Source organism: Saccostrea echinata, unplaced genomic scaffold (genome assembly GCF_033153115.1).
Source record: "Saccostrea echinata isolate AGI-Se365-2 ecotype Australia unplaced genomic scaffold, CSIRO_AGI_Sech_v1 ptg000056l, whole genome shotgun sequence".
Classification (NCBI taxonomy): domain Eukaryota; kingdom Metazoa; phylum Mollusca; class Bivalvia; order Ostreida; family Ostreidae; genus Saccostrea; species Saccostrea echinata.
Window position 1 is genome coordinate 14,810,001 of NW_026889805.1, and position 23,226 is coordinate 14,833,226.

General features: G+C 31.8%; 1 protein-coding gene across 1 annotated transcript in view; it reads left to right on the forward strand.

The window, feature by feature from the left end:
• The window catches only part of LOC133173696 (dachshund homolog 1-like), a 36,708-nt gene that overhangs the window by 503 nt on the left and 12,979 nt on the right, over positions 1-23,226 (forward strand). The window contains exons 1-2 of the mRNA XM_061308693.1: positions 1-43; positions 18,181-18,302. The exon at positions 1-43 is cut by the window's left edge and continues 503 nt beyond it. Coding sequence (XP_061164677.1) covers positions 1-43; positions 18,181-18,302 — 165 coding nt within the window. The remainder of the gene's footprint in view (positions 44-18,180; positions 18,303-23,226) is intronic.

The window sequence follows — 23,226 nt, forward strand, 5'->3', positions numbered from 1 at the left end:
GCAAAGAATTCGATGTACTCTACGACGACTGTACCAATTCAAGGTAAGTCACTTTCTACTACTTTTAATTAGGTTCCATAACCGTGTGATCAATCCATTTTGGGGTAAGTAGCTCTATTTAATTTGACGTGTGTCATTAAATCCTTTACACATGCTGTTGTAACTTTAGTTCTTTGTAGCATCATTTGAACAAACAGTGCCCACTGGTCCGAGATCAATAAGACAAACATGCATTAAAATAAATTGATACATGGACAAAAAAGAAGAAAAAGCCATTGGCAATTTTAGAATTCTTCTGTTTGTATTTTTTCTATTCAAATGTCTTCAATCAATCCACCTTTTCGCTGGATTGAATTTAGGCAAACTTATGAGAAATATTGAAGTGATAATAACTTCAGAACTTTTTGTTTTGTTAAATCAATTCCCTATTTGATGTTTGGTTGAAATGCTTACCCTTTTATTATTGTAACAATTGCTAATCACTGTCATCGATTTGCCTAAATACATCGAAGGGTCTCGATTGTTATCTTTGTAACAAATGTAAACTAGGAACCGATAAAACGCAATCGTATTGAAAAAATCTTAGAAAACAAATTTACCTTTCATAAAAAGTAACCATTCATACAATATTTTCAAATGCATTTGTTACCTTAAAATTGTGTAACATTTTTTTCTCTTTGATAATCATATTTTCATTCAATATCCGTTTGCTTTTTGAACCATTTGTTTAAACTTTAAATTCAAGTGTTTAAAAATTAAAATTGGTTTTCAAAGATTATACATCCGATGTAACATTGTAAATGTCACAAAGCGTCAACATAGACATGCTAAAGATATACACTTATGATTTGGCAATTAACAATTAATTATCTTCCTCCGACTCTCAAATTCCTGTCAGTAATTTTTCTTTTGTTATTCAAATGAGAAATCATTGATTATTAAAAAGGTGAATTGTTTTATCGTGGGCTGCCAAACTTCGTGTCACCGGAGCCAGCTTTGGCCAGGCCCCGGACGAAGAATCGTAAAATTAACCCAATCCTTGATAAGATAACGCTAATTCGCGTAAAACCTTAACAAAGCAATGCAATAAACGAAACCGATAAAAATGCCGCATAAGTAATAATTACCAAGATAAGAAATCGACAACTATATGATTATTTGTTCTTACGGTGATAAGATTTTAATTGTTATCAGAATTTGTGCTTTGGCTGAGAAAAGAAATGCGTTCACAAACCTGCAAATGGTGTTTCAGATTCATTGATAAAAAAGCGAATTTAATTTTTTTGCTATCAGAATTGTTCAGTAATTTTCAAATTTATTCAAATTAAACAAGCGTGCGATACTGATTTTTTGTTATCAATAAGTCATCCCTGCGCTAACAGCTGGAAATGTTACGCCGATACGCATTGTGTTGACTAATATAACGTGTGTGTTTCGCAAAATTGATTATAAAATACTGTTTTACGTTCAAAATTATCGGTTGTCGAAAGGAATGCAGCTACATTACATGCTTCATTCAAATAATTAATTAGACAGCCAACCAAATTTTTGAGATGGACAATAAAGCTCTTTAAGATTTTTGCTCAATTTCTTTGTCCATTTCAAGAATTCGCGAAATTAAAATTCATTTCTATACCTCTGTCAATAAACACTTTTTTTTTTTTTTGCAAAAAAGTAATTATTTATCAACCAAAAAAAAAAAAAATTATTCACTATTTTATTTGAAAATTTAACTCCATGATTTTAACTTTTCTTAAAGATCTTAATGTTTGGAGGACTAAGTAAAATTTAGATATATCTTATTCTGTCTGTTGTTGTTAGAAGTTGTTACGTAATTCATTTCTCTGAAAAAATAAAAAATTCAATCAATTTAAAGACGAAGGAAAAGACAAGCTATAGAAGTATATTATGTCATTTTGTAAGCATAATTGTTTCAGTATAGTATATTTACAATTGCCTTGAACTATATTTGGTTTATATGTGAGCACAGAACAGCTAGTGTTGTTAGATTTATTTTTTTCAGACAGCCTAACATTTACATGTAATATTTGTTCGAGACTTCCTAAGAATTTGATTGTGTTACGGTTCTATTATCCGGTGGTTTGTTGCAAGTAAAACAAGTAATTCTGACCACAAAATAAACGAGTAGTGATTAAAGGGGAAGTTACTCAACGATATACCGGAGACCAATCGTTCTGTAGAGGAAACACAGGTTTTAAGATAATGCGACAGAAGAAAACTTTTATTTATGCTAGTTCTCAGAACGGATACAGTGTTCTAACACCCCTTCTACCGATGCATTGGATTTAGGAAATAATGCATTAGTTCTGATAAGATTAGAAATGAATATTTGTGTTGAAATTCTAAAGAGATGAAAATAAAATGAAGTAAAATGCACTTTTTTGAAATGTTGCTGCTTGGGCAGTTGATATTTTCAACTGAAGACTCATTTAAAATTAAATCAGGTTTTTTTTTTTTTTTGGATATGTGATACAAAAATTAATAAAGTAATTCATTAAAAATCGACAAAACTTCAATCAACATAAGATAAATTAAATGAAATCAAAAATTTTGAAACACTTGCTTTTGTTGAATTGCTTTGATTAGAAGCACGAATTTTTGAATTTTAAACCTATTTGAATTTTAGTCTTACATAAAAATGTTGATAAAAAAGGAAATGTTTGTAATATGAGTCTCATATGAAAAATTATGTTCTTTACTTCAATTCAAAATAGTATATTTATATGAAAATAACCCTAACTCATGACAAGATTCATATTTCCACTTATCGCAGTCCATTTATCTTCTATCTAGAGCGTTTTAAATACAGAAGTTGTTGAAAATTTATGTCTCAATAAGTAGAAGAGTTTCTTCCATTTTCTAAATCCGTGGATCGTATTTAAAAATTGATGTTCGCGAAAATATTCTCTTATCTAACAAGCACATATTTTTCAAATAAAATTGGTACATAAAAAAAGTATATTTTGATTCGATAAATTGGAATAAACTTCTTTTTTTTTTTTTTTTTTGGTTAACGAAATTTTAAGTTTTCTCTCAGAATCATGATCAAATAATGGAAAGGTTAAACATAGTTTGAAAAACATAATAGAAAAGTAATAGAAAAGTAAAATTAATGTGTGAAAAACATGTTTTAAAGCTCAGAATGAATATATACAACTGATCATACTGTATCAGGGATCGAGATCGGCATGCCAAATATTAATAATGAAAGTAGACAAGCCGTAAGCTGTTCAAACAACATCACCACTATACTTGTGCATAGCTGCCTGATTATAAGAGCAATGGAAGGATATTTGTTATAAAAATGGAAACTTTTGAAACAATTTCAGAACTTATAACAGGTATAAAGGTCACACTTTTTATTTGAAAGGGGGGGGGGGTATCTTAAATATTCTATTTTAAATGACAGTTTTGGAAGTTGAAAACATAGCAAAAACCTGTGGTATACCATTACAGATTTATATCAGTCCATCAATTTTTTCTTTTTTATATCAGTCCATCAATTTTTTCTTTTGAATTGAAATGTATATTTAAACCCAATTTATGATTCTTTTATGTTTAAACAATTTAACTGTGTTAATGTACTTTATAAGTGTTGTATAAGAAAATCCTCTAAACTACAGCATTAGAACAAAATAGAGGAAAGTAAATATTTTATAGATTTGTAAGTAAGTAAAATACAAACATGTTTTGAAAGAGGCAAAGTAAATCATTAAAGTTATCACATTTGGGGTTAAGTAGCCCACTTACTGTTATGCTCAACAAATAAACTTTACACAATTTGTCATAAATCTAGATTGAAGGAGGTGGGCCTGTATTTGCAACCATTAGAGATAAAGATATTTGTTCCTGCATATATAACTTGCACTGTCACAAATATCATTTTGTTGCTCAGGAAACTAAGTTCATAAATACCCCTCTTTAGAAAAGAATACAAACTTATCAGCAATAAAATATTATTTTATTTTGTTTCCTTTTAAGATTCTGAACAGTTATATTAGCATCATTCTTTTGGTGAAAAGAAATTTATTGTACAGCTTTGCCATGTTGTTAATGCATGGGCTGGCATTTTATTATCACTAGAGAAATGCATAATGAGGCAATAAGCTCTAGTAACTCTTAGACATGTCAACAATTAGTTTCATTTAATCTGTAGATATGAAATAATAGCATGGTACACCTGGAATTAATTCTGAGGGGTCGCACTCACCCATCGGTCAGATTAAAATAAATCAGCGATATGTATGATTTATCTGAGTTGGCCTTTGTTATTCCCTATCTCAAAATTGCAAGAAACAAACCTCGGAAGAGCATTAGCTGTGCTTTGCATTGATTTATTTATCTTAAGATGATAGACCATTTAGCCCTTTGTGATCTTCTACCCAAACTTTTTTAGACCTCCTATGGATGAGAAACTAGCATTATTACCTCAGATGTTGATAGGACAGAAAAATATGTCACAATCGTAAAGTCATTTCTCATATATATTCAATAAAAAAGATTAAGTTGAATCCGGCCTCTCTGTTTTGCATTTCTAATCAATGATTTTTAGGATTTTAAAATGACACCTACTCAATATTGTATGTTTGTAGATATCAGTGATACAGTTATTGACCATCACACAGACAGAAGGTTTAAATGAGAATTTAACCTGTATCTGTTTATCAGATATGATATTTAGAATAATTCAGAAGTTTCATTAAATGTCAGTGGAGGATTAGTTCTATCTTGTAGAGGATTGCAAATGTAGAAATTCTTTCATGTTGTTTTAGTTTCTCCTGTTAACCTCTACAAAAAAATCAGTCCATTTCTTGTTTACCTGTAAGAGTTATCAAAAAAGTCCATTTATTGGTCATGCTATGTAGAATTTGGAATCACAAGTTGGTTTTGTGGAGAAAATAAAGGAAATAAAAGTGAAATAATTTGTCTCTCAGGACCAAAATTCATATCTCCATTCTTTTGTTGTTCACTTTAAATCTAAGACTGTCTATCTTCAATTTTAATTTTGATATATGATGTTGTATAATTTATTGGAATGGAATTATAGGAGATATTTAGTTACATTCTTCTGTAACTAATACGAGTTCCTCGGGATGGGTACCACAACAAAGAAATTTGTACATTTGGCTGTGTGGGTAAGATATGTTAATCCCATAAACTTCTGGTTCTCAAAAGACAGAGCTTTTAAAGAATCACACACAAATGTGGTTGTTTGTGTGGATTAAGACCTTTTAATCATTCTTAATTGAAATTGCAATCTTCAAAGCCATCTTTAAAGTGAAACAGGCAATGTAAGAGGAGCTAGCAAATGAATTTGGACTTGAAAGTCAAATAAAATCAAATGTAACTGTGTATTTGATAGTCTGGGTGTCTGATTTTAAAAAAAGGATTAAAAATCTTCTGGAGTCTATATTTAGAGTGGAGACCAGTTTTACAACACTGAATTTCACTGGAACTTTTATATAGCGTATATATAATTGCATATTGAAACAAAATTCTAGCACTCTTAATTTGCAATCAAATGTCTTTTATTTTTTTCAATTCATGTTGATTGACAATGGATAGAAGGGTCCTCCGGAAGACAATGTCATAAACATTTATTTAAATAAACATGTTTTACCATTTCCAATGGATTTATTTTCATTCCACCTACTGTTGAGGATAACACTATTCAAGTTGTTGCTTTTTGAGTCATCAAATTGTTCTTAAATAGTTTTTTGAGTGACAGAGTTAATAGAAAAAAAAATCTATTTCCTGACTTTTAACAATGAGAGTGAAAAATGAGCGGATGTAAGGCCTGCTCAATGAAATTTAAGATGTGTTTAAGAAAGAGACAGTAGTTTTAATTGATTTTAATAATGTGTGGTATTTTATTTAATGAAATTGAAAATATTCATGGCGAATCTGATTTAATATTAGGCTGAAGTCTGACCAGTAATGATTTTGGGGTTTTATTGATGTTAAAAATGTTCAAATTTGATGTATCAGATGACAGCAAAGAAATTGAAATGAGATTAAGAAACAGACATGGAGAGAGATTCTTACAAATAACTCAGGACCAAATGGCTGCTCCTGACAGCAGAAAGGATAGTTTTTTTGACGCTGGACAAAAGGCAGTGGCGACCCATTGTTAACCTGTGTCATTTCGGGTAACGCTTGCATCTGTACGATAATCAAATCAAATGAAATGAATAAAAAAGATAAAACCATAAGAATATAAACCCCCAAGGCTGTCAGGAGCTACCCCAGTCATTTAAGTGTTTTAATGTTAGATATTGTTATATTTTAGTGCGATCAAGATATGGTGATATTAAGGATGAGTTTTTTTGAAATGACGGAGTGTGTCCACCTGTTGTTAAATAGAGTTTTTTTTTTAAACAAATTGAAAATGGAAAATGAATTTGATGGTAGAGGAGTGCTGATCTTTATGAACCAAATGGCATGTCCTATTTGGAATGTGTAAGAAATTGTTACAGCTGTCTAGTCTCTTTTATTTTACAAATTGTTGAAAGGATGCTAGTCACCAGATTTTAGAATAAAAGCAAACCTCATTACCTCCAACTCAATGGGACCCCCCCTCCCCCCCCCCCCCCCCAAAAAAAAAAACTTTAAGATAACCGAAAGGTTTGAGATATTGAGGTCAAATACAATAAGTAAATAATCCTTGGGACTTTATAATCACTTCAACATATACATAGTGTATAAGGTATTGGAGATTGAGCTATTGAAGTTTGACTGTAGTGCTAGTAATTCTAAGTTGATATAATATTTCATTAAAAGTCTTCTGAAAAGGAAATAATAGAGGTTCTTTTTGTTTCATTGATTAAGTCTTCATAATGACTATGTTGGGTTTTAATAATCTCTGTTTCAATTTCTTAAATGAGTTCTGATCTGACACTCTTAATGAAATGGAATCTCAGAACAGAAAATTTATGTATTCTGCACAAAAACAATCACAAGTATTGCAGTAAATCGGAGGAATTCTGTGTAATGACTACTTTTAGCCAGTCCTGTTGCATGACTCGTCCCCGTTATCCTCATATATAGGTTTTATTCATCTGGAATTTTTCACATATCATGATATATAATGGATTTTCAGGATATATGTAGTCTGATTGATCGCTCTTATGTCTGTCTTTTTCTTATTATCCAAAAATTTCTGATGATTCTTTTTGCCCATTATTGGAAATTGTATGCTATTTTCATATATTGAGCATAAGATTTCATTTCAAACACATCCTATTTAGTGTTTAAGGTGGATACAAACTGTTAGAAAAAATGTTGAGTAGTCACTTTATATCCTGTTTCAGATGATTTTGTCATAGTACTTCACTTAGTATGTGAGTTGACTAACAAATATATGTCTTCCAGTTTGAAAGGAGTGTGTTGAGATGCCAAATATTGTCAGTAGAACTCACTTTCCCATACTCAAAGTGTGCATAGTTACATAGTTGGCCACTGCATTAGATAGGAGATGTCTTTTGTCAAGACCCTACAGTTATTACCTCCTTCCATCACCTGTTTGCCTTTGATCTTGTGGTATTGCTTGTATACTACATGAAGATGAAATCAATTTTCCCAGTGTTTATCTTTGCTAAAAGAACAAGATGGCACTAAGTCTAGTGATTAAAACCTGAAGCAAATATAATCTAATTCTTTATTTGTCTAGGTGCGTATGAAGTGGAGCTATAGTCTCGATTCATGTCATTTAGCCAGTTCAAATAAAACATTATGGATAAACAGTTTGGTCAACAGTTTAAAATTCACCTACATCTCTATGAACAAATTTAGTATTTTTCCCTGACTCTTGATTTTAAACTACACACTCCTCAAGAACAAAGATATCATGAAACATTTGATTCAAGAAATACTTGAGAATAATTGATCAGAATGATTTTTTTAAACAGAGCCGGTATTTTAAGCGATCTGGGTGTGTCGATGTTTTGTGGTTCTGTGTTCTAATCTATATTTATTGCATTTTAAAATCACATAATAATACGGATTTGCCTCATAAAGTCCGCAAGATTAAAATGGAAACACTGAAAATTGGGAAAAGAACTGGATGTCTTGCAGTGTTTTATTGCTAGAAATCTTTTTGTACTGGGGTGCAATCACATTTAATAAAACAACATTCAATTGGCATGAACAATGGCCTCTGCTTTTGTTACAATTCATTTAATTTAAATAAACCGCAGCTTGTTTCCTTAAAATCGTTTGCATTCATCAATGTTACAAGTTTGCACAAGACTTGAATCTTTTAATTTCTTTGTAATAGTAATCTGATTAAATATTTTATAAAGGGAAAATGTATGTGAGAATAAGAAGTTTGTGAATAATCAGATACTGTTGGACAAGTAGCTTCCTGGGATTTTTAATATTGACTTTGCCAATCGATTCCCTGTGATTCCATTTCAGAACTGATATTGGCATCTTCTTGGGGTACAAAAGGCAGCTGGAAAAGTTTTGAAGAACTGTAATTATTTGAGAAATACAATTGAGACTTGTAACTTGATTCATAACTGTTGACAGAACAGTATTTGGTGATTAATAGTAATTGTACTAATGTCTATTCAAACAGCAGGACTTGTACATCTTGTTTTTCAGGGCAATCCTTCTCGCTAGAATTAAGCCACATTAAACAAGAATTAGCTTTTAAGAGCCCACTACAGTATAGGATTTTTGTTTTTTTTCTCTGTAATTCAGATTGGCTTTTACTAATTATGTGAGTTCAAAGTGGCAATGGGAACAATTTGATGCTGGCCTTTTCCTGTGGTGACTTTAATGGAGTATTTCTATCAATAAAAAATGAATATTGTGCAACTTCAAGTAGAAGGTTTAAACAACAAAATGAATTCTTTTGATTTCAAATACATATTAGCTCTACGCAAAATTATTTCACCTATAAAACAACATCATAAAATTGATTAGAAATTCATCAAAAGGGAAGGCTCAATTCATGTCATTGCCATCGGATTCAAATGTTTTTCACGACAGAAGAATTATTGACAAACTAATTTCTTGTGCTTTGTAAATAATTATGATAAATGTAGATACCGGGAAATGTCTCTGTGTTGCACAGTGCATGGCTTTTGTAATTTTTACCTCTGAAAAGTTGCAGATGTATTTTTAACTTTGATTTGTGAAACAAGCACCTGTAATTACACAGAGATATGGAAGTTATCGACAGTCTCTGCTAGCTTGGTAAATCATACAGATTAGAATTTGCCTTTATTTGAAATCAAGATAGAATTTTATATCAACAGCTACAATTGATACTAGCCTTTGATGCTGGAGATTGCCACGTTAGTGTCTCAATAAGGTCATCACAGCCATAATTAGCTGTAATATCGCACCATTCAAAATACACATTAAAACATTGTATGACTTCAATAGATTTGTTACCATTGTTAATGAGTGTGAGTGATCTCCCCTTTTCAGTATATTTAGAAGGAGTTTAAAAGGAAGGATTTTTATTTTAAATGAAGAGCAATTCAGTATTGTACATGTATGTCTAAAAAAACAAAATTTTTGATGCATGGGAAATGTAATTAAACTTTAGGATTTTTTTTTTTTTTTGGAATGAGTGTGAATTATTATAAGTTGCTCCAAATATCATTAATTCAAAATGCCCCTTGAGGAAAATGAAATATTTCACTAGTGAAAAGTTTGAAATATGTTTCTGAAAGAACTGCTATGTTGAAAAAGTCTATGTTTATGTAAAGTGAGCCAAAGGCATTAACAGATCTGAAATAAATCATTTGTGCTTGAATTGTCAAATTATTCTTTGTTAAACTTAATTATTTCTTGATTTTTAAAAATTGCTATAAACTGCTGAGTTTAGATAGACTAGTACAGTATCTTATTTCAATTCATCATTTAATCCTGTGAACGAATTATTTGGATTAAATGGAATAATAAACTAGCTCTGAAATTTCAAGTTAAATTTATTTGCTTTAGATGGCTCTTGCTTCTCTCCACCCTATAGGAGATTGCTATCTCCTTTTGTTGACTAAAGATATTTATTTCAATTGTTATTTAAAAAGCATAAAAATCATTGCAAACATAAGAGATTTTGACAAGAGTGTACAGGTTAAAAGTTCAGCTGGGTGTTAGTGAACAACAAGATGAGAGTTGATGGACAAAGAGAGGACTAATGCAAACAGCCTCCTCCCACAAATGATTTTCTTTTTTGTGTCATTTATTTCTGTTAAAGTAAGAAGTAAAATTAGATATTTTTAAAAATTTGTCAAATTACTCTATTCAGAATTTGAAAAATTCGGAGTTCATGTATGAGTTTGCACAAGTACTAATAGATTCCTTAGAGAGAGAAGAGAATTGAAGAAATAATTAAAGCAAATGTATTATTTTGATACAGTGGATTCAAATATATCTACCTTGAAAAATTTATTTTTTGTATTGTTAAAACTGATCCATTCAGTGGAACAGGTGGTATATAAAGAAGTTTGTGAAATTGAATCCATTTGTCGATCAGTACCTAAGCTTTAAGCACGAAGAAACAGCATTTAACACCGGCCATAAATTGTCAGTTTAATAATTTATGGGTGTTCTATCTTGTGTGCATTTAAGTACATTTGCTATTTAATATTTATTTGTTATTTGGGCTCATTGAGAAAGAATTCCTGTTTTGCACCTGAGTCCAGTTGATCTATAGCTGAAGTGACTGATGCACACCTATCATATATTATTTCAACAGTCAGATAATTGTTCACCTGGGTAAAGTCACAAAGAACAAAACTTTTTTCACTTTAAAATGAGTTTTATTTACGTTTTAGGAGCTAAGTAATCACAGAGGTATTTGACATTGATCATATCTAACTTTTAATATTTCATGGGTTGATATGAAAGATAATTCCTTGAGATTCTAGCTGGTTTTTCGTTCCTCGTAAATTTCACGCCGCTACACCACATGAAAATTGATAAAAACTGTCATTAAATGCAAATTCTGTGAAATTGAAAAAAATATAATTCACAATGAACTGTTGTATCTCTTTTTGAATAGTCAGGTTTAAATGCTGGTCATAAATTTACTGTTGGTGACCATAGATTGGGTTTAGAGGTGACCGCAGGTGAAGATGCTGTCAGCTGACTTCTACTCCAGAGATGTTTAAAATGTAAATCAGTCGCCCATTTACCCTTGCTAAGAGAATTTTTTCCGAAAAATAACACATTTATTTTTAAAGGATTTTTTTAAAAATAATTTCATAAATGTTATTTAAAGTTATTTCCCTTGTTTTTAGGAAAGTTGTCCCCCCTTTATTTTTTTTAAAAGTGGCCTCCCTTATTTGGTGTTTGATATGGTTGCCCCTTGATCTGCATGGTAGGTGTTGTATCAGTCTGGTCGAACCCCCGAACGGGGGTAAACGGAAATGGGAAATCCATACCCCCAAACGGGGGTACGAGCATGCGCAGATGCTTAAAAATGTGCGTATTTCACGCAAAAAGTAGGGGTTTACAAAAATCGCCGGTGCAAAGTAACGGATTATTTGGCAAATGTAAAACCACTCGGAAATGATAGATTACAGGTGTTTTTAGAGTTTGTATTTTACAAAAATACAACTTTATTGTACAAATCGGGATTTATTCACTGGCAAAGTTGGCGATCTTTTGCTCCTTGACATGCAGGTATTTAAGATAAAACATTCGATAAACAGACATAAGCAACTAATACTAAATTGAAATTATATAAAAAATGTATTATTCTACATTATATCTGTTATTTTCATAATAAAATGCAAGAAAAAATGGTGCTAATATCGAATTGTTTATGATCGTGGGTTTCAGTCCGCGTTTCCTCTGACTAGCAATCAACGGTCTTTATTATCGATAATCATGCCAAGGAAGTGGAACAAAAATACATATAAAAATAAAATTCAAATGAAATCTATCGTATTTATTGTCTTTTATATCTTATAAGAATTAAATAAAATGTTTGGCAACATGTTGTAGTAGTTTGTTTGTTTTTTTATATTAATAAATATGATTGTTTGAGAAAACACGATTGTATTTTATTTTATTTAAATCTAGGTTCTAAATGAATATTTTCCTCATTCTTAGAATATTTTTCCTTGTGTTTTAAATTCCACAATCTTAATTGAGACGTCCTACAAAATAATAAATAATTTCATGAAATGACGGAAAATATTTCGTTATTCCTACAGTATAAATTCAAACTATGGAAAACTTAAACTGTTAATTTTTATCTGTTGAAATTTTACCAATTTCATAGCAGAAATAACATTATTATCGATCTTTTTCCTTAGATAAATGATATATAGGCAAGTTTGTTTATATTGGATACGGCAAGAGTTACTGTTCTTGCGCATTGCATGACGGGACGGAAAACCCTCGTTTGGGGGTATACCCCCGTTCGGGGGTTCGATTAGACTGTGTATAGCATGGATTTGGTCTCATGAATCACCTTATCTTAGATTTGTAGGGTAAGTCGGGGTAATTTCGACCACCGTTTAATTTCGACCACAGAAATACAACACCACACAATGATTTACGGAAGTGATGAAACAAGTTTCATTAATATTTGGAATAAAAGGAAACTATTACACAAATTGGTTTTCTAGTATAATTATTCATCGCAAATATGGTTTGATCAGAGATTTAAATAACATTTTTACTATTATTTATGTCTCCAGTTTGATGTTCGAAGACCGTCTGATCAGTGCGCTTGAGTTGATCGAGGAAATGCAAGAGAGCAACTCATATAATCTCTTTTTAAAGTGTAACCTTGTTCAACATTTAACAGTACGAATTTAATTGAAATTGTTTTATTTTTTCTTGGGATATCTTAAGTTGCAAAGTTTTACAAGATTATCTTGGATTTCCCTCAAAAAGGACAAGAAACTCCTGTTTGAGTTTGGTCGAAATTACCCCCACTGTAATTAGGGACGCGGGGTAAATTCGACCACTCATTCTCATGATCCTGTAATATGTGTCGGTTATCTTTAACAATTGCGTCAGATCCTCAAAATGAAATTTAATATACTGTATATGAACAATATAATCTACATAAAACTTTCATTTTTTTTTTTTTAAAAATTGGATTAATTAATATATGCATGCCTAGCTATATATCGAGCGCTATATTGTCTGGGTCGTGAGGGTACATCACTGATCAAGATGCGAGAGAACTGCTATGAAAAAAAACACATGACGAGAGCAATCCAAAATATTCCAAAACTGTCAAATTAATAAAAGGGAAGAGAGGATGCAGGCAATATTAAATATTTTTAAAAAATCAAATTTTTGTATTTTTTTTCTAATTATTACGAATGCGTTTGACGGACAAGACTTCGAGGCTTTCGAAAACCAGGAACTATCAGTATTCAGATCGTATATCACAAGGTACAAGTATGAACAAATCCAAATAGTATGCAAACTATCAGAACAACACACCAAAAGAGCTGTAATCTTTACTTTTAAAACAAAAACCTATGATGTTACGAAATAATTGATTTGTTTGTTTATTATTATATTTGGGGGGTTGGGGTTGGGGGGGGATCGTCGGAACCCACGGGTTTTCTCTCCGTTATACTACATTCAACTGGGTTGTATGTAGTGTAACGGAGAGAAAACCTGTGGGTTCCGACGAAGGGGGGGGGGGTTCGATCAGAGGACATTGCTTGCGTAAATCTCTTCTTTAATGACAGTTGAATTCCTCGGGATTTATCTCAGTCTTTTAACAAAACACATTTTTTGTTTATTTTTAAAACAATACTGTACGAAATACTACACATTTCAAATTAATTTGTACAGTACTGAAAATGTATTAAAAAAAAAAAAAGCGCAATTCCTATGCCGTGCACACTTTAAACCAACCTGTTGTTAAAAGACGATATTGAATAAAATACATTTCGGGTTGGACAGTTTAATAATATTAATTATTAAAGATTGTGGAGTCTGAGAAATATGATTTATTTGAATAACTATTGAAAATATAGAGTTGGTGAAAGATGCAGAATTGAGAATAAAGAATAACAATTACATATAGATGTCTTTGGCAGCATTGAAAAACTTATGTAACCCAAGCCAATTCTTTACTGAATCAACAAGCATTATCCAATGTAGTATTTTCTTAATGAGGAAAAATAGTTTCTTCGACCATAAATTTCAAAGAAAATGCGACAGATTGAGCTTATTTACATTGCAAGAGGTCGCCCGCGTGGCGCAGTGGTTAGAGCGTCTGCTCTAGAGTCGCGGAGTAAGGAGTTGATCCTTATGTCGCGGGTTCGAATCCCACTGTGGGACGTGGAGACCGGTCCTTCGGATGAGACCGTATAAACCGAGGTCCCGTGTCGCTGTAGGTGCTGGCACGAAAAAGATCCCTCACTGCTAAATGGCCGTAAGTGCCGAGTATAGGACAAAATTTGCAGCTCTCCACCGGCAAGTGGTGGCGTCTCCATATGAGTGAAAAATTCTCGAGAGGGACGTTAAACAACATACAAACAAAACATTGCAAGAGTTATCTTTCTTGTTTATGTTTGTTGTGGTCGAAATTACCCCGAGGCTGGTCGAAATTAACCCATACAGCAGGCTTACTAATTTTTAGACCAATTTATTATATTTTATGCATTTTTAACTCGTAAAGCAGAAAAATATGAGGAAAAATCATTCTTTTGTACTTTGAACTTATTTTAAACTAGTACATTTGAAAACAATCGTGTTTTGGGGATTGAAAGCCATATATCAGCAAAAGTGGTCGAAATTACCCCAGTCTACCCTAGTGATCTTTCCTGTTTGCAGGACTTGGAGCAGAAGAATGAAAAAAAAAATTAATTGAATGATAGAATCTTTGGTGTATTTTTCACAATGTGATAACTAGGATGAATAGGTTTAAATGTAAATTCAGTTTTTCATATAACATCATTTAAATTCAAGATTAAAATAAATAAAGATACATATCTAAACAGAATCCCCTTAAAACAAGAACAAAAATCCAAGAGAAAAAGACATGAAAATTTGTATTTGCCAAAGTTGTGCTCTTGAGATTTAATTTATTTTTGCTCGAAATAGGTAGAGTTGGTGGAATACTGAAAGATATTACAGTACATTAAAAGAGAACAAAAACTGAAGGTAAAATGTCAACAACAAAAAAATTATGTATTGGGATTGAAGGCTCTCATTCTGACGAGAACAGTCTTTTTATTGTGAAATGTTCTGAAATTTAAAACATGAGATTGAATTGTCTTCACAATAAATCACTATTTCAATGATTTTGTCATACCTTTTGACATTTTAATTGCTACTAAATAGGAAAAGGTGACAATTCATTTTCATGCATTTTTCTGGAATGAGGTGCAAAATACCTAGTGTTAGGGGGATATATGGGCATTCCTTTATCTGTCAGACAATATCAAAATTATATGTGACACAAAGGTGTTATTCCTTCTCATCCACGGCCAGGGGTACTTCAGTCAAATTCATCCAGAGATTTTTTTTTTTTGATACATTTCATTTCAGCAAATTATATCTTGGTACAACTTTTATCCCAACAAAAGAAATGCTTGCAGCTCTTAAATGGGGGAATTATTTTTGTGTGTGGGCCATGATATTCGATATTTACCTGTTTAGCAAGCTTAAATCATGTTATATTTTTTCTAATTTGTGGTACACAAAGGGTTTGGGATTGAAATGAAACATTTGAATATTAAATGCAAAAAGAGATAATAAGAGCTTTGCAGGACAAACATTTGATTTCATTCAAGATGTAGAAGATTCTGCGTTTGAAACGACAAACCTATACTTAGAAAATCAGTAGATTTGTCATTTGAACTGTCCGCTGTCTGAAGACCATTGAAGTTCACAATTGTTGCATGCAGAAGTTTGCTTTACAATTCTTTTTTCCACTTTAATTATGAATAGCATCAACAGTGGTATATTTCAATGGCTTTTGTCATGTTGCGGAAAATTGTATCAAATTAGGAGTCAGATTTTCTCTGTACCCCTAGCACCTGCTGATGGTTTGTCATCCAAAGGGCCCAAAATTGAATTTTCTCATTTTTATTTAACTATAATTCCCTCAGGTGCACTTCATGTTTAAGAGCCAAGACATTGCAGTGTTAAAGTCAAGTGGATACTTTTTGTTGACGGCAAATCATACTAAAGTCTGCTGTTATTTTGAAATGTGCAGAACATTATGAAGAGAGGTTTTAGAATAATTTGCATTAAACTGTTAAATGCTCAAGTTCACCCTTTCTTTGGCCATTTAAGGTGTGAATCACATGGGTAACTTTGTATCACCTAGAGATTAAGCTTATGATATTTGCAAAATATTAAAGAAAAAGTAGAAGAGATCATTTCAAATTTCCTTCATCTAATTTGATACTGAGAGGTTGCATTCATGTGATTTCAGCTATATGAATTCAGAAAATGGAATTCACTCAAATGCAAAAAAACATTTAATGTTTATAGAGGCATGAGTACCCCATGTGGTGAACATATCATGGCTATTTGTGATGTTTTCACCGGGTTGAGGTGGGGAAGGAAAAAAATCAGTGTGATTGCCTTCCTATTCGAAACCGCAGTTGAGCATCCAGCACATTTATTCAGAATTAATAAAGGTAATTTCAATGAGTGTTTTTATTGGTAAGATGATGAAATTTTAGGATGTTAGGGGAGATGTACTCGTGCTGCTGTTGCTTATTGATAAGGAATTGTGTTTAATCTACATCAATTATTCACCAAATCAATAAAGTTATATCACCAAATAGTTCTAGAATTGAAAAAGATAAGAAAAACAAACAATCTGAGAATGTGTGTTCATTTGAAATGGTGATAAGAAGAGACAAAAATGATGAAATTGGTTAAATCTTTTTCTGAACCACAACTATTTTCCTGTTCTTTAATTTGACTGTACCTCATGCCACGTAACCTGAATCAGATTTTAAGTTTCTCTGATTTCACGCAGGTATCTTAATTTGCATATCCAGTTACCTGTAAAAACACGAAGGAGTCTAAACCTTCAAATACCTTGTCGATCTTTTATAGAAGGCTGCTGGTCGTGCTGCAAGAACACGATATGATTTCAAAAGTTCTATTGATGAAATATTTGAAAACGTTAATCAAATGAAAAGTATGGGTCTTTTGGGCATGAAGATCGGCTTGTTCGGGCACCAGAACATTAATTTAGAGTAAAATACCGGTTAGCTTGTCTTTGACAGACTTCAAATTATATACAAAGTGATTCGGAGGCAATTTTTATGATTTCTCTATAATGGAAACCCTGTTCAGTATAAGATGAGTACTTGTGGCCCCTGAAGTTACATTTCAATATGTTGTTTATTGACTTAGAAATATTATGTATCAAGATGAAATATTAGGCTTGGATCAATGAGTGAAACTGTAGCTTTTCTCTGGGTACACAGTTGTAGGAGCATTAAGGGCTAGCAGGGCCAGGTGACAGGTTTTATTAAAATTGTACGATACGATCTCCTTCTTTACTGGATATGATACCATCAAATAAACCAAAGGAATAATTTATGATTGTAACCTGACTCCATGCTAAAAATTACAACTTCCACCAGAAACTTCATTATTCCATCAAATTAAAAAAAAAAAAAAATTGTATTCTATTTATATATTACTGAAACAAAGCAGAGAGTACAAATTTTTGCAGTAAGAAAAACAATTAAACACAACAGTGTATATTTATTTCTGTGTTTCCAATGTGCCGTTATGCAATAAAAGTGGCTGTTTGGAGTCAGAAAACCCCATATATCAGCTGTTTTGCAGTTTAAATATGTCATTTCAGCCATAAAACCAACACAAATATCCACAATTTTTTTCTTTCTGAAACGATTTGGATCTGGTGTCTTACCATGCAGTAATAGTGATTTTATTGGAGGACCCATTTTTGTGGTTGGGATATCTCTTCATAGCTTCATTTATTGCCTCACCAAATGGACAATTTGTTACCACTCCTATTATCTACTTTTAAGTATTTATACATCTGTTTGTTTTACTTGATTTTAACTGACATTTGGCATGACAAAAAAACTTTTGTTTTTTGATTTATTAATTTAATTTTTGAATAACACGTTTCGTCATCTGGCTGATAGAATTGTCCCCCTTTGTTGCAATTTTGAATAATTTTGAAAATGAATTAAATATAACTTCTTTTTTTTGCAGTGCTCGTCCTGGGAGACCACCTAAAAGAAGTCCCTCTATCCATGCCAGTCCTGAAACTCTGGAGAAGCTAAAGAAATGCAGAGTTGATGGCGACTACCCTTTTGATCCTCGAGCTCTTTATGGTAAATAAAAGCATCCATTCAACAACATTATATCATACAATCGGCTGTCTCAGAAACATAACACAGAATCAGATATCGGAAGAGCTCTTAATAAATTTATCTGTATGTTCATTGTCAGATTTTGAAAAACAATTCGCAATTGTTAAAGTTTTATAGAAAGCACACACACATACTTACACAAATGTCCTTGTTACATTTGTGACCTAACTAATATACTTGGCTTCCTAGAAACATGAATGAAAGAAATGTGTTATTTGTCATATGGATTTGCATTATGATTACAATGATATATATATATACATATTTAGTATTGTAAAGTGGTTTGTATTTATTTTGTATCAGTAATCTTCTTCACCAGCTGGTATCTTAATTTGCTTGACCAGATGGTTAAATAAAAGATAATGAAGATGACCATTTGAAGTTAAGATTAATTTTCCTGTGAAAAAAAAATGATTTATTGATTAAAAAAATTAGATTCAAACAACAATGGGAAGATTTTCAGGTTCAGCACTGACAGGTTTATTTTACCCTCGAGCATCACCTGTGGAATTGCAAATTTCTAGGAATTTGGCAGTGCGTCCAATTTCTGGCCATCCCAGAACTAGCAACTGGGAAACATTGCAGCAAGTCCAGGTTTTTTCAGCATTCAATTCTTGGCAATGGTTAATGATATATTAACAATGGTAGAAATAGAGGGGTATTTAGTTTTTTTCTTGCCATTATTATTTCTGAAACATATGAGTGCAATCAAACATCTTGGCAGGTTTGTAAATTTGGAAAGTCCAGTCTAAATACTGAAATGAACAATTGGGAGGTTTAGTTTTCTGTCCAAATTGGAGAGGAAAAAGTCTTGGCACCCACAGGGATATATAAACACAACAGACACGGATAGCATGACTGCTTTTATGTGTTATAATTTCAAATTCTATTTTCATTGAAATTAGATAATGAAAAGAATTCAGTGAGAAATAAATGAAATATTTTATAGCTATGAAATCAACACCAAATGGGCTATTGGAGATATTTAATTAAAACATGCCAATCTGAATGATATCTGTCATATAATGTGACAAAAATTTTGAATAAGGAAAATTGCGTATGATAAGCTGGAAAATATTATCAAAGGAAAACTGTGTATTGGATTGAACCGTCTGAAAAAGAAAGCAATTACATTTGTTGATGATATGACCACAGAATATTTGAAGATATCTAAACAAAGCAGTAATTATTTTTAAATGTGGTAGGAGGAAATAAACACTGGATAATTTATTTTGCATATAATTGTATTTATCAAGCATCATTAATTGAATCTTAAATCTGGAGGACATTGATGGAACACACGTTTGGCATGACAGAATCATTAACTCTTGTCACCTCTGCTATTTTCTTATCTGGTCACTGATATTTCAGGAAAATGACTTTTTCCTATTTATATGAAATAAATGGAATTCTGTGTTTTTCTTCAATTGGTGGCAATGAAGGCTTGTAATATGACCAGTGATTAAGAACTGCTGGACTCTCTCTGCTTGACAATTTCTGCAGGACTGTTCAGGTCAGGTGATCTCTCTCCAAGCTGCGTTAATGGACAAAGCTGAACAGATTCATTGCTTAATATGCAACAAAATATCTTATCTTTTAAAACATTTAATGAGAGTAGGAATTTAGATCTTTATAAACAATTACAGGATTCTGTATCCTATTTTAAATATTTTGAGCCAATGGTCCTTATTCATGCTGTTTCTTTGAGGGTCATGCCTGCAATGAAGTGTTTTCAATCCTCTAATTTACTGTTTGTTTTCAACATTTGCCTTTTTGTTTAAAATTACTTTGATAAGATTGGATCATTTGTTAACAAAAAACAAACAAATATGAGGCAGAATGTTTGATAGCAATCGTTACAAAATTCAACCAGTTGTCCTTGTGAATTCGTCACGGCAAGACAACTGAATGTCATGCCTACGTTGGGGTGAATTCGGTCAGTCTTCAGTCTGGGGAGGGGCGATTAGTCACATGGGTATGGCTGTGGAAAATTCTACAGATGTAATATACAGAAACCTGTAATTATATTCTTTTTCTTCTCTTGTACTTGCGGCCCTGAAACACATATGGATATTTTTCAATGAAGTCAATGCATTGGAAAGAATTCTGTCCTTCCATCTAACATGATGTCAGTAGAAAATGGTATTTTTTATGGTTAACAAATACAAAGGGTGTCTCAGAGGTTACAAAATTACAACCCAAGGTTGTTGATGCCAATGCAATATGAGATTAACTTTAGGAATTTGTTGATCAGATGAAGAAAATGCGATAAAAACTGTTCATGTTATTTCATGAAATTTTATGGCCTTGAAGAACACATTTTGTGTAAATGTATTTGCTTTATCAATGAAAAGTCAGAACTTTATTATATGATTTTGATTATCTGCACATTAGTGAGAACCCAAAGTTTTTCTTCATTTCCTAATGGAATACATTATCATTGGCCGCCTTGTTTTATTAATTATATCATTGCAGCATTAAAATAAATGGGACTTTTTTCAAAGGTATATGAAGTCATAAAGGTAATGCAGAAATCCTGTGGAATTTGCTCCAAATGTGACCATTTTGTTTTTTTTTACACCCCTAAACAAAAGCATATATATTATGGGGAGAGGGAGATTGTGTTCAGTTCACAAGGTTTTCAGATTTCTAAATCTTTTAGGGTGGGAAATAGAGATTGTCTTACCAGTTGTTCATTGTCTATACAGTTTTTTTTTTTTTTAAATAAAAACTTACTACCGGTACTATTTAAAAACAAATTATTATATATTATTGAATACAGTAAAACAAGCTTATAACAAAGTGCCAAGGATGGGAAAATTTACTTTGTTATAAGCGTAATTTGTTATATTCGTTAAGTGTTCAATATATCTTAAAGTCAAAGGGAATGAAAATCACTTCGCTATAAATGTCAATTCATTATTAAGCGTGTTAGCTATAAGCGTGTTTTACTGTATTTTGGTATTTTTCAATGCTGTACTTGTAATATGCTTGATTCTTCTGTATACTTATACAGTCTTTCAAAGTCTATAAGAACTTTTTCTGGGTGTTTATGATTTTGCTTTGAATTTCTTGAGAATTAGGTATTTTCAGGTAGGATTTTCTTTTGTTAACAGAAATCCGTAAGCACTGTTTGTTTTTTCCAATTAACATGATTAATGATTAATATCTAGAAGAATCTTACTCTTAGGAACTCTTGTTATAAATGTAATTGCACTCTTAAGAAACTGTGCATTAGTGCACCATTACACAGAGTGAAACAAAAGCTGAACTGGTATTTATTTCCTCTCTGATGCTAGAAATGTCATAAAATCCTTTTATACTGTATGTCTTTGATTATTGATGAGAAGAATTGGGTAACACATTTAACGAATTGTTCCAGTATTTTCTGAGTTATTTCCCTTAGATGTTGGACAGTCATGAATAAGAAATATGTCACAATTTGACAAAACAACAAGTGTCTTTAGTTGTTCAAGGGGCTTAATATTAATTTTACATGAAATTTCTTTGATTGTGGGGAAATGACAAAATGTAAACATATATCCAAATGACTTTATTTGGCTGTGTTGGGAAATGACAGTCTCTTTTCTGGGTTGACTAGTTAATTAACACAGATTTCACAATCAGATAAACGATTTTCTCTCATGCATCTCTCAGTGTATCACTGTCTAAAGTAACTCCAGACAGAATATTGAATTGTTTTAATACCAGGTAATGCTTCTAAATTAAATTATGGTGACAGCACAAAGTTCCAAAGAGACTTATAAATATTTTAAAGTTTGAAAAATTTAAGTTTTATGGCTTCAAAAGTTATAAAAAGCAAACTATTGATAGTAACATGACTTTATTCTCATTATAGCCAGGGGTAGAACATTGATTTACTTTAACAGAAAATCTAACTAGCCGGCACCTGAACATCAAATAATTTGTTAACACTGGGGATTTATATGATACGACATGTTGAAAACCCCCATATCTTTCAGAAATAATTTACTTTCCAAAAGGATTTGTTTTTGATGGATTTCGATAATGGAGTATTAAAATTGTCATGCAATATTCAAAGGTGTTTTTAAATAAGAATCTTTTTCATTTCAAATGTTGCGACCTTAGTGTTTTAACCGCTGGGTACAAACCCTCTTTATAACAGTCAAAATTAGGTCTCTGACATTAAAATCAATACATAGCATTTCATCCAAGTGAAATCATCCATTTACTAGTTTTAATAAAAGAAAATATAGCCCCATGATCAATTGATTTAGAATTAAAGTATTTATGATTTTTATTAGATACCGACTCGTCATGAAATTTTACCACGAAGCAAAGGTTGTTAGGGAAGCTAAAATTTCACTTTTGTATTAAGACTAATGGCTTTCCTCAGTCATCTTTTCCTTAGTTTGAATTAATAAATGAGTATGTTGCAACTAATTAAACAATTTGATAATAGCCCAAAGTAAATGGAATTACTGATGAAAACTTTTTCTTGGCAAAGACTTACACTGAAATCTCATATATTAACCGAATCCCATTGACCATTAGACATCTGTTTGCAAAGAAAATATACAAATGACTTTTAAAAATGAAAAGAAGAGGTCCATTATAAATGTTTATGAAACTTTTAATAATAAGTTGTTTGAATTGATCTGTCTGTGTGTTATAAATGGCAAAATTCAAACTTCACCTCGTTCTCTGTAAATAGTCAGGTATTGTGAAAATCTTTTAAAATGACAAAGGCTTGGCTTTTCAATTATTTTGGCCTGGGGATCAATGGGAGATATAGCCACCAGTCATTGATTGCTGTGAAATCAGGGGGCTGAAGTGGCCCAGTTCTGTGTAACTTCCCATGGTGAGCAGCGCTGGAAAAGCTTCCCGCAGATGATGATTGCAC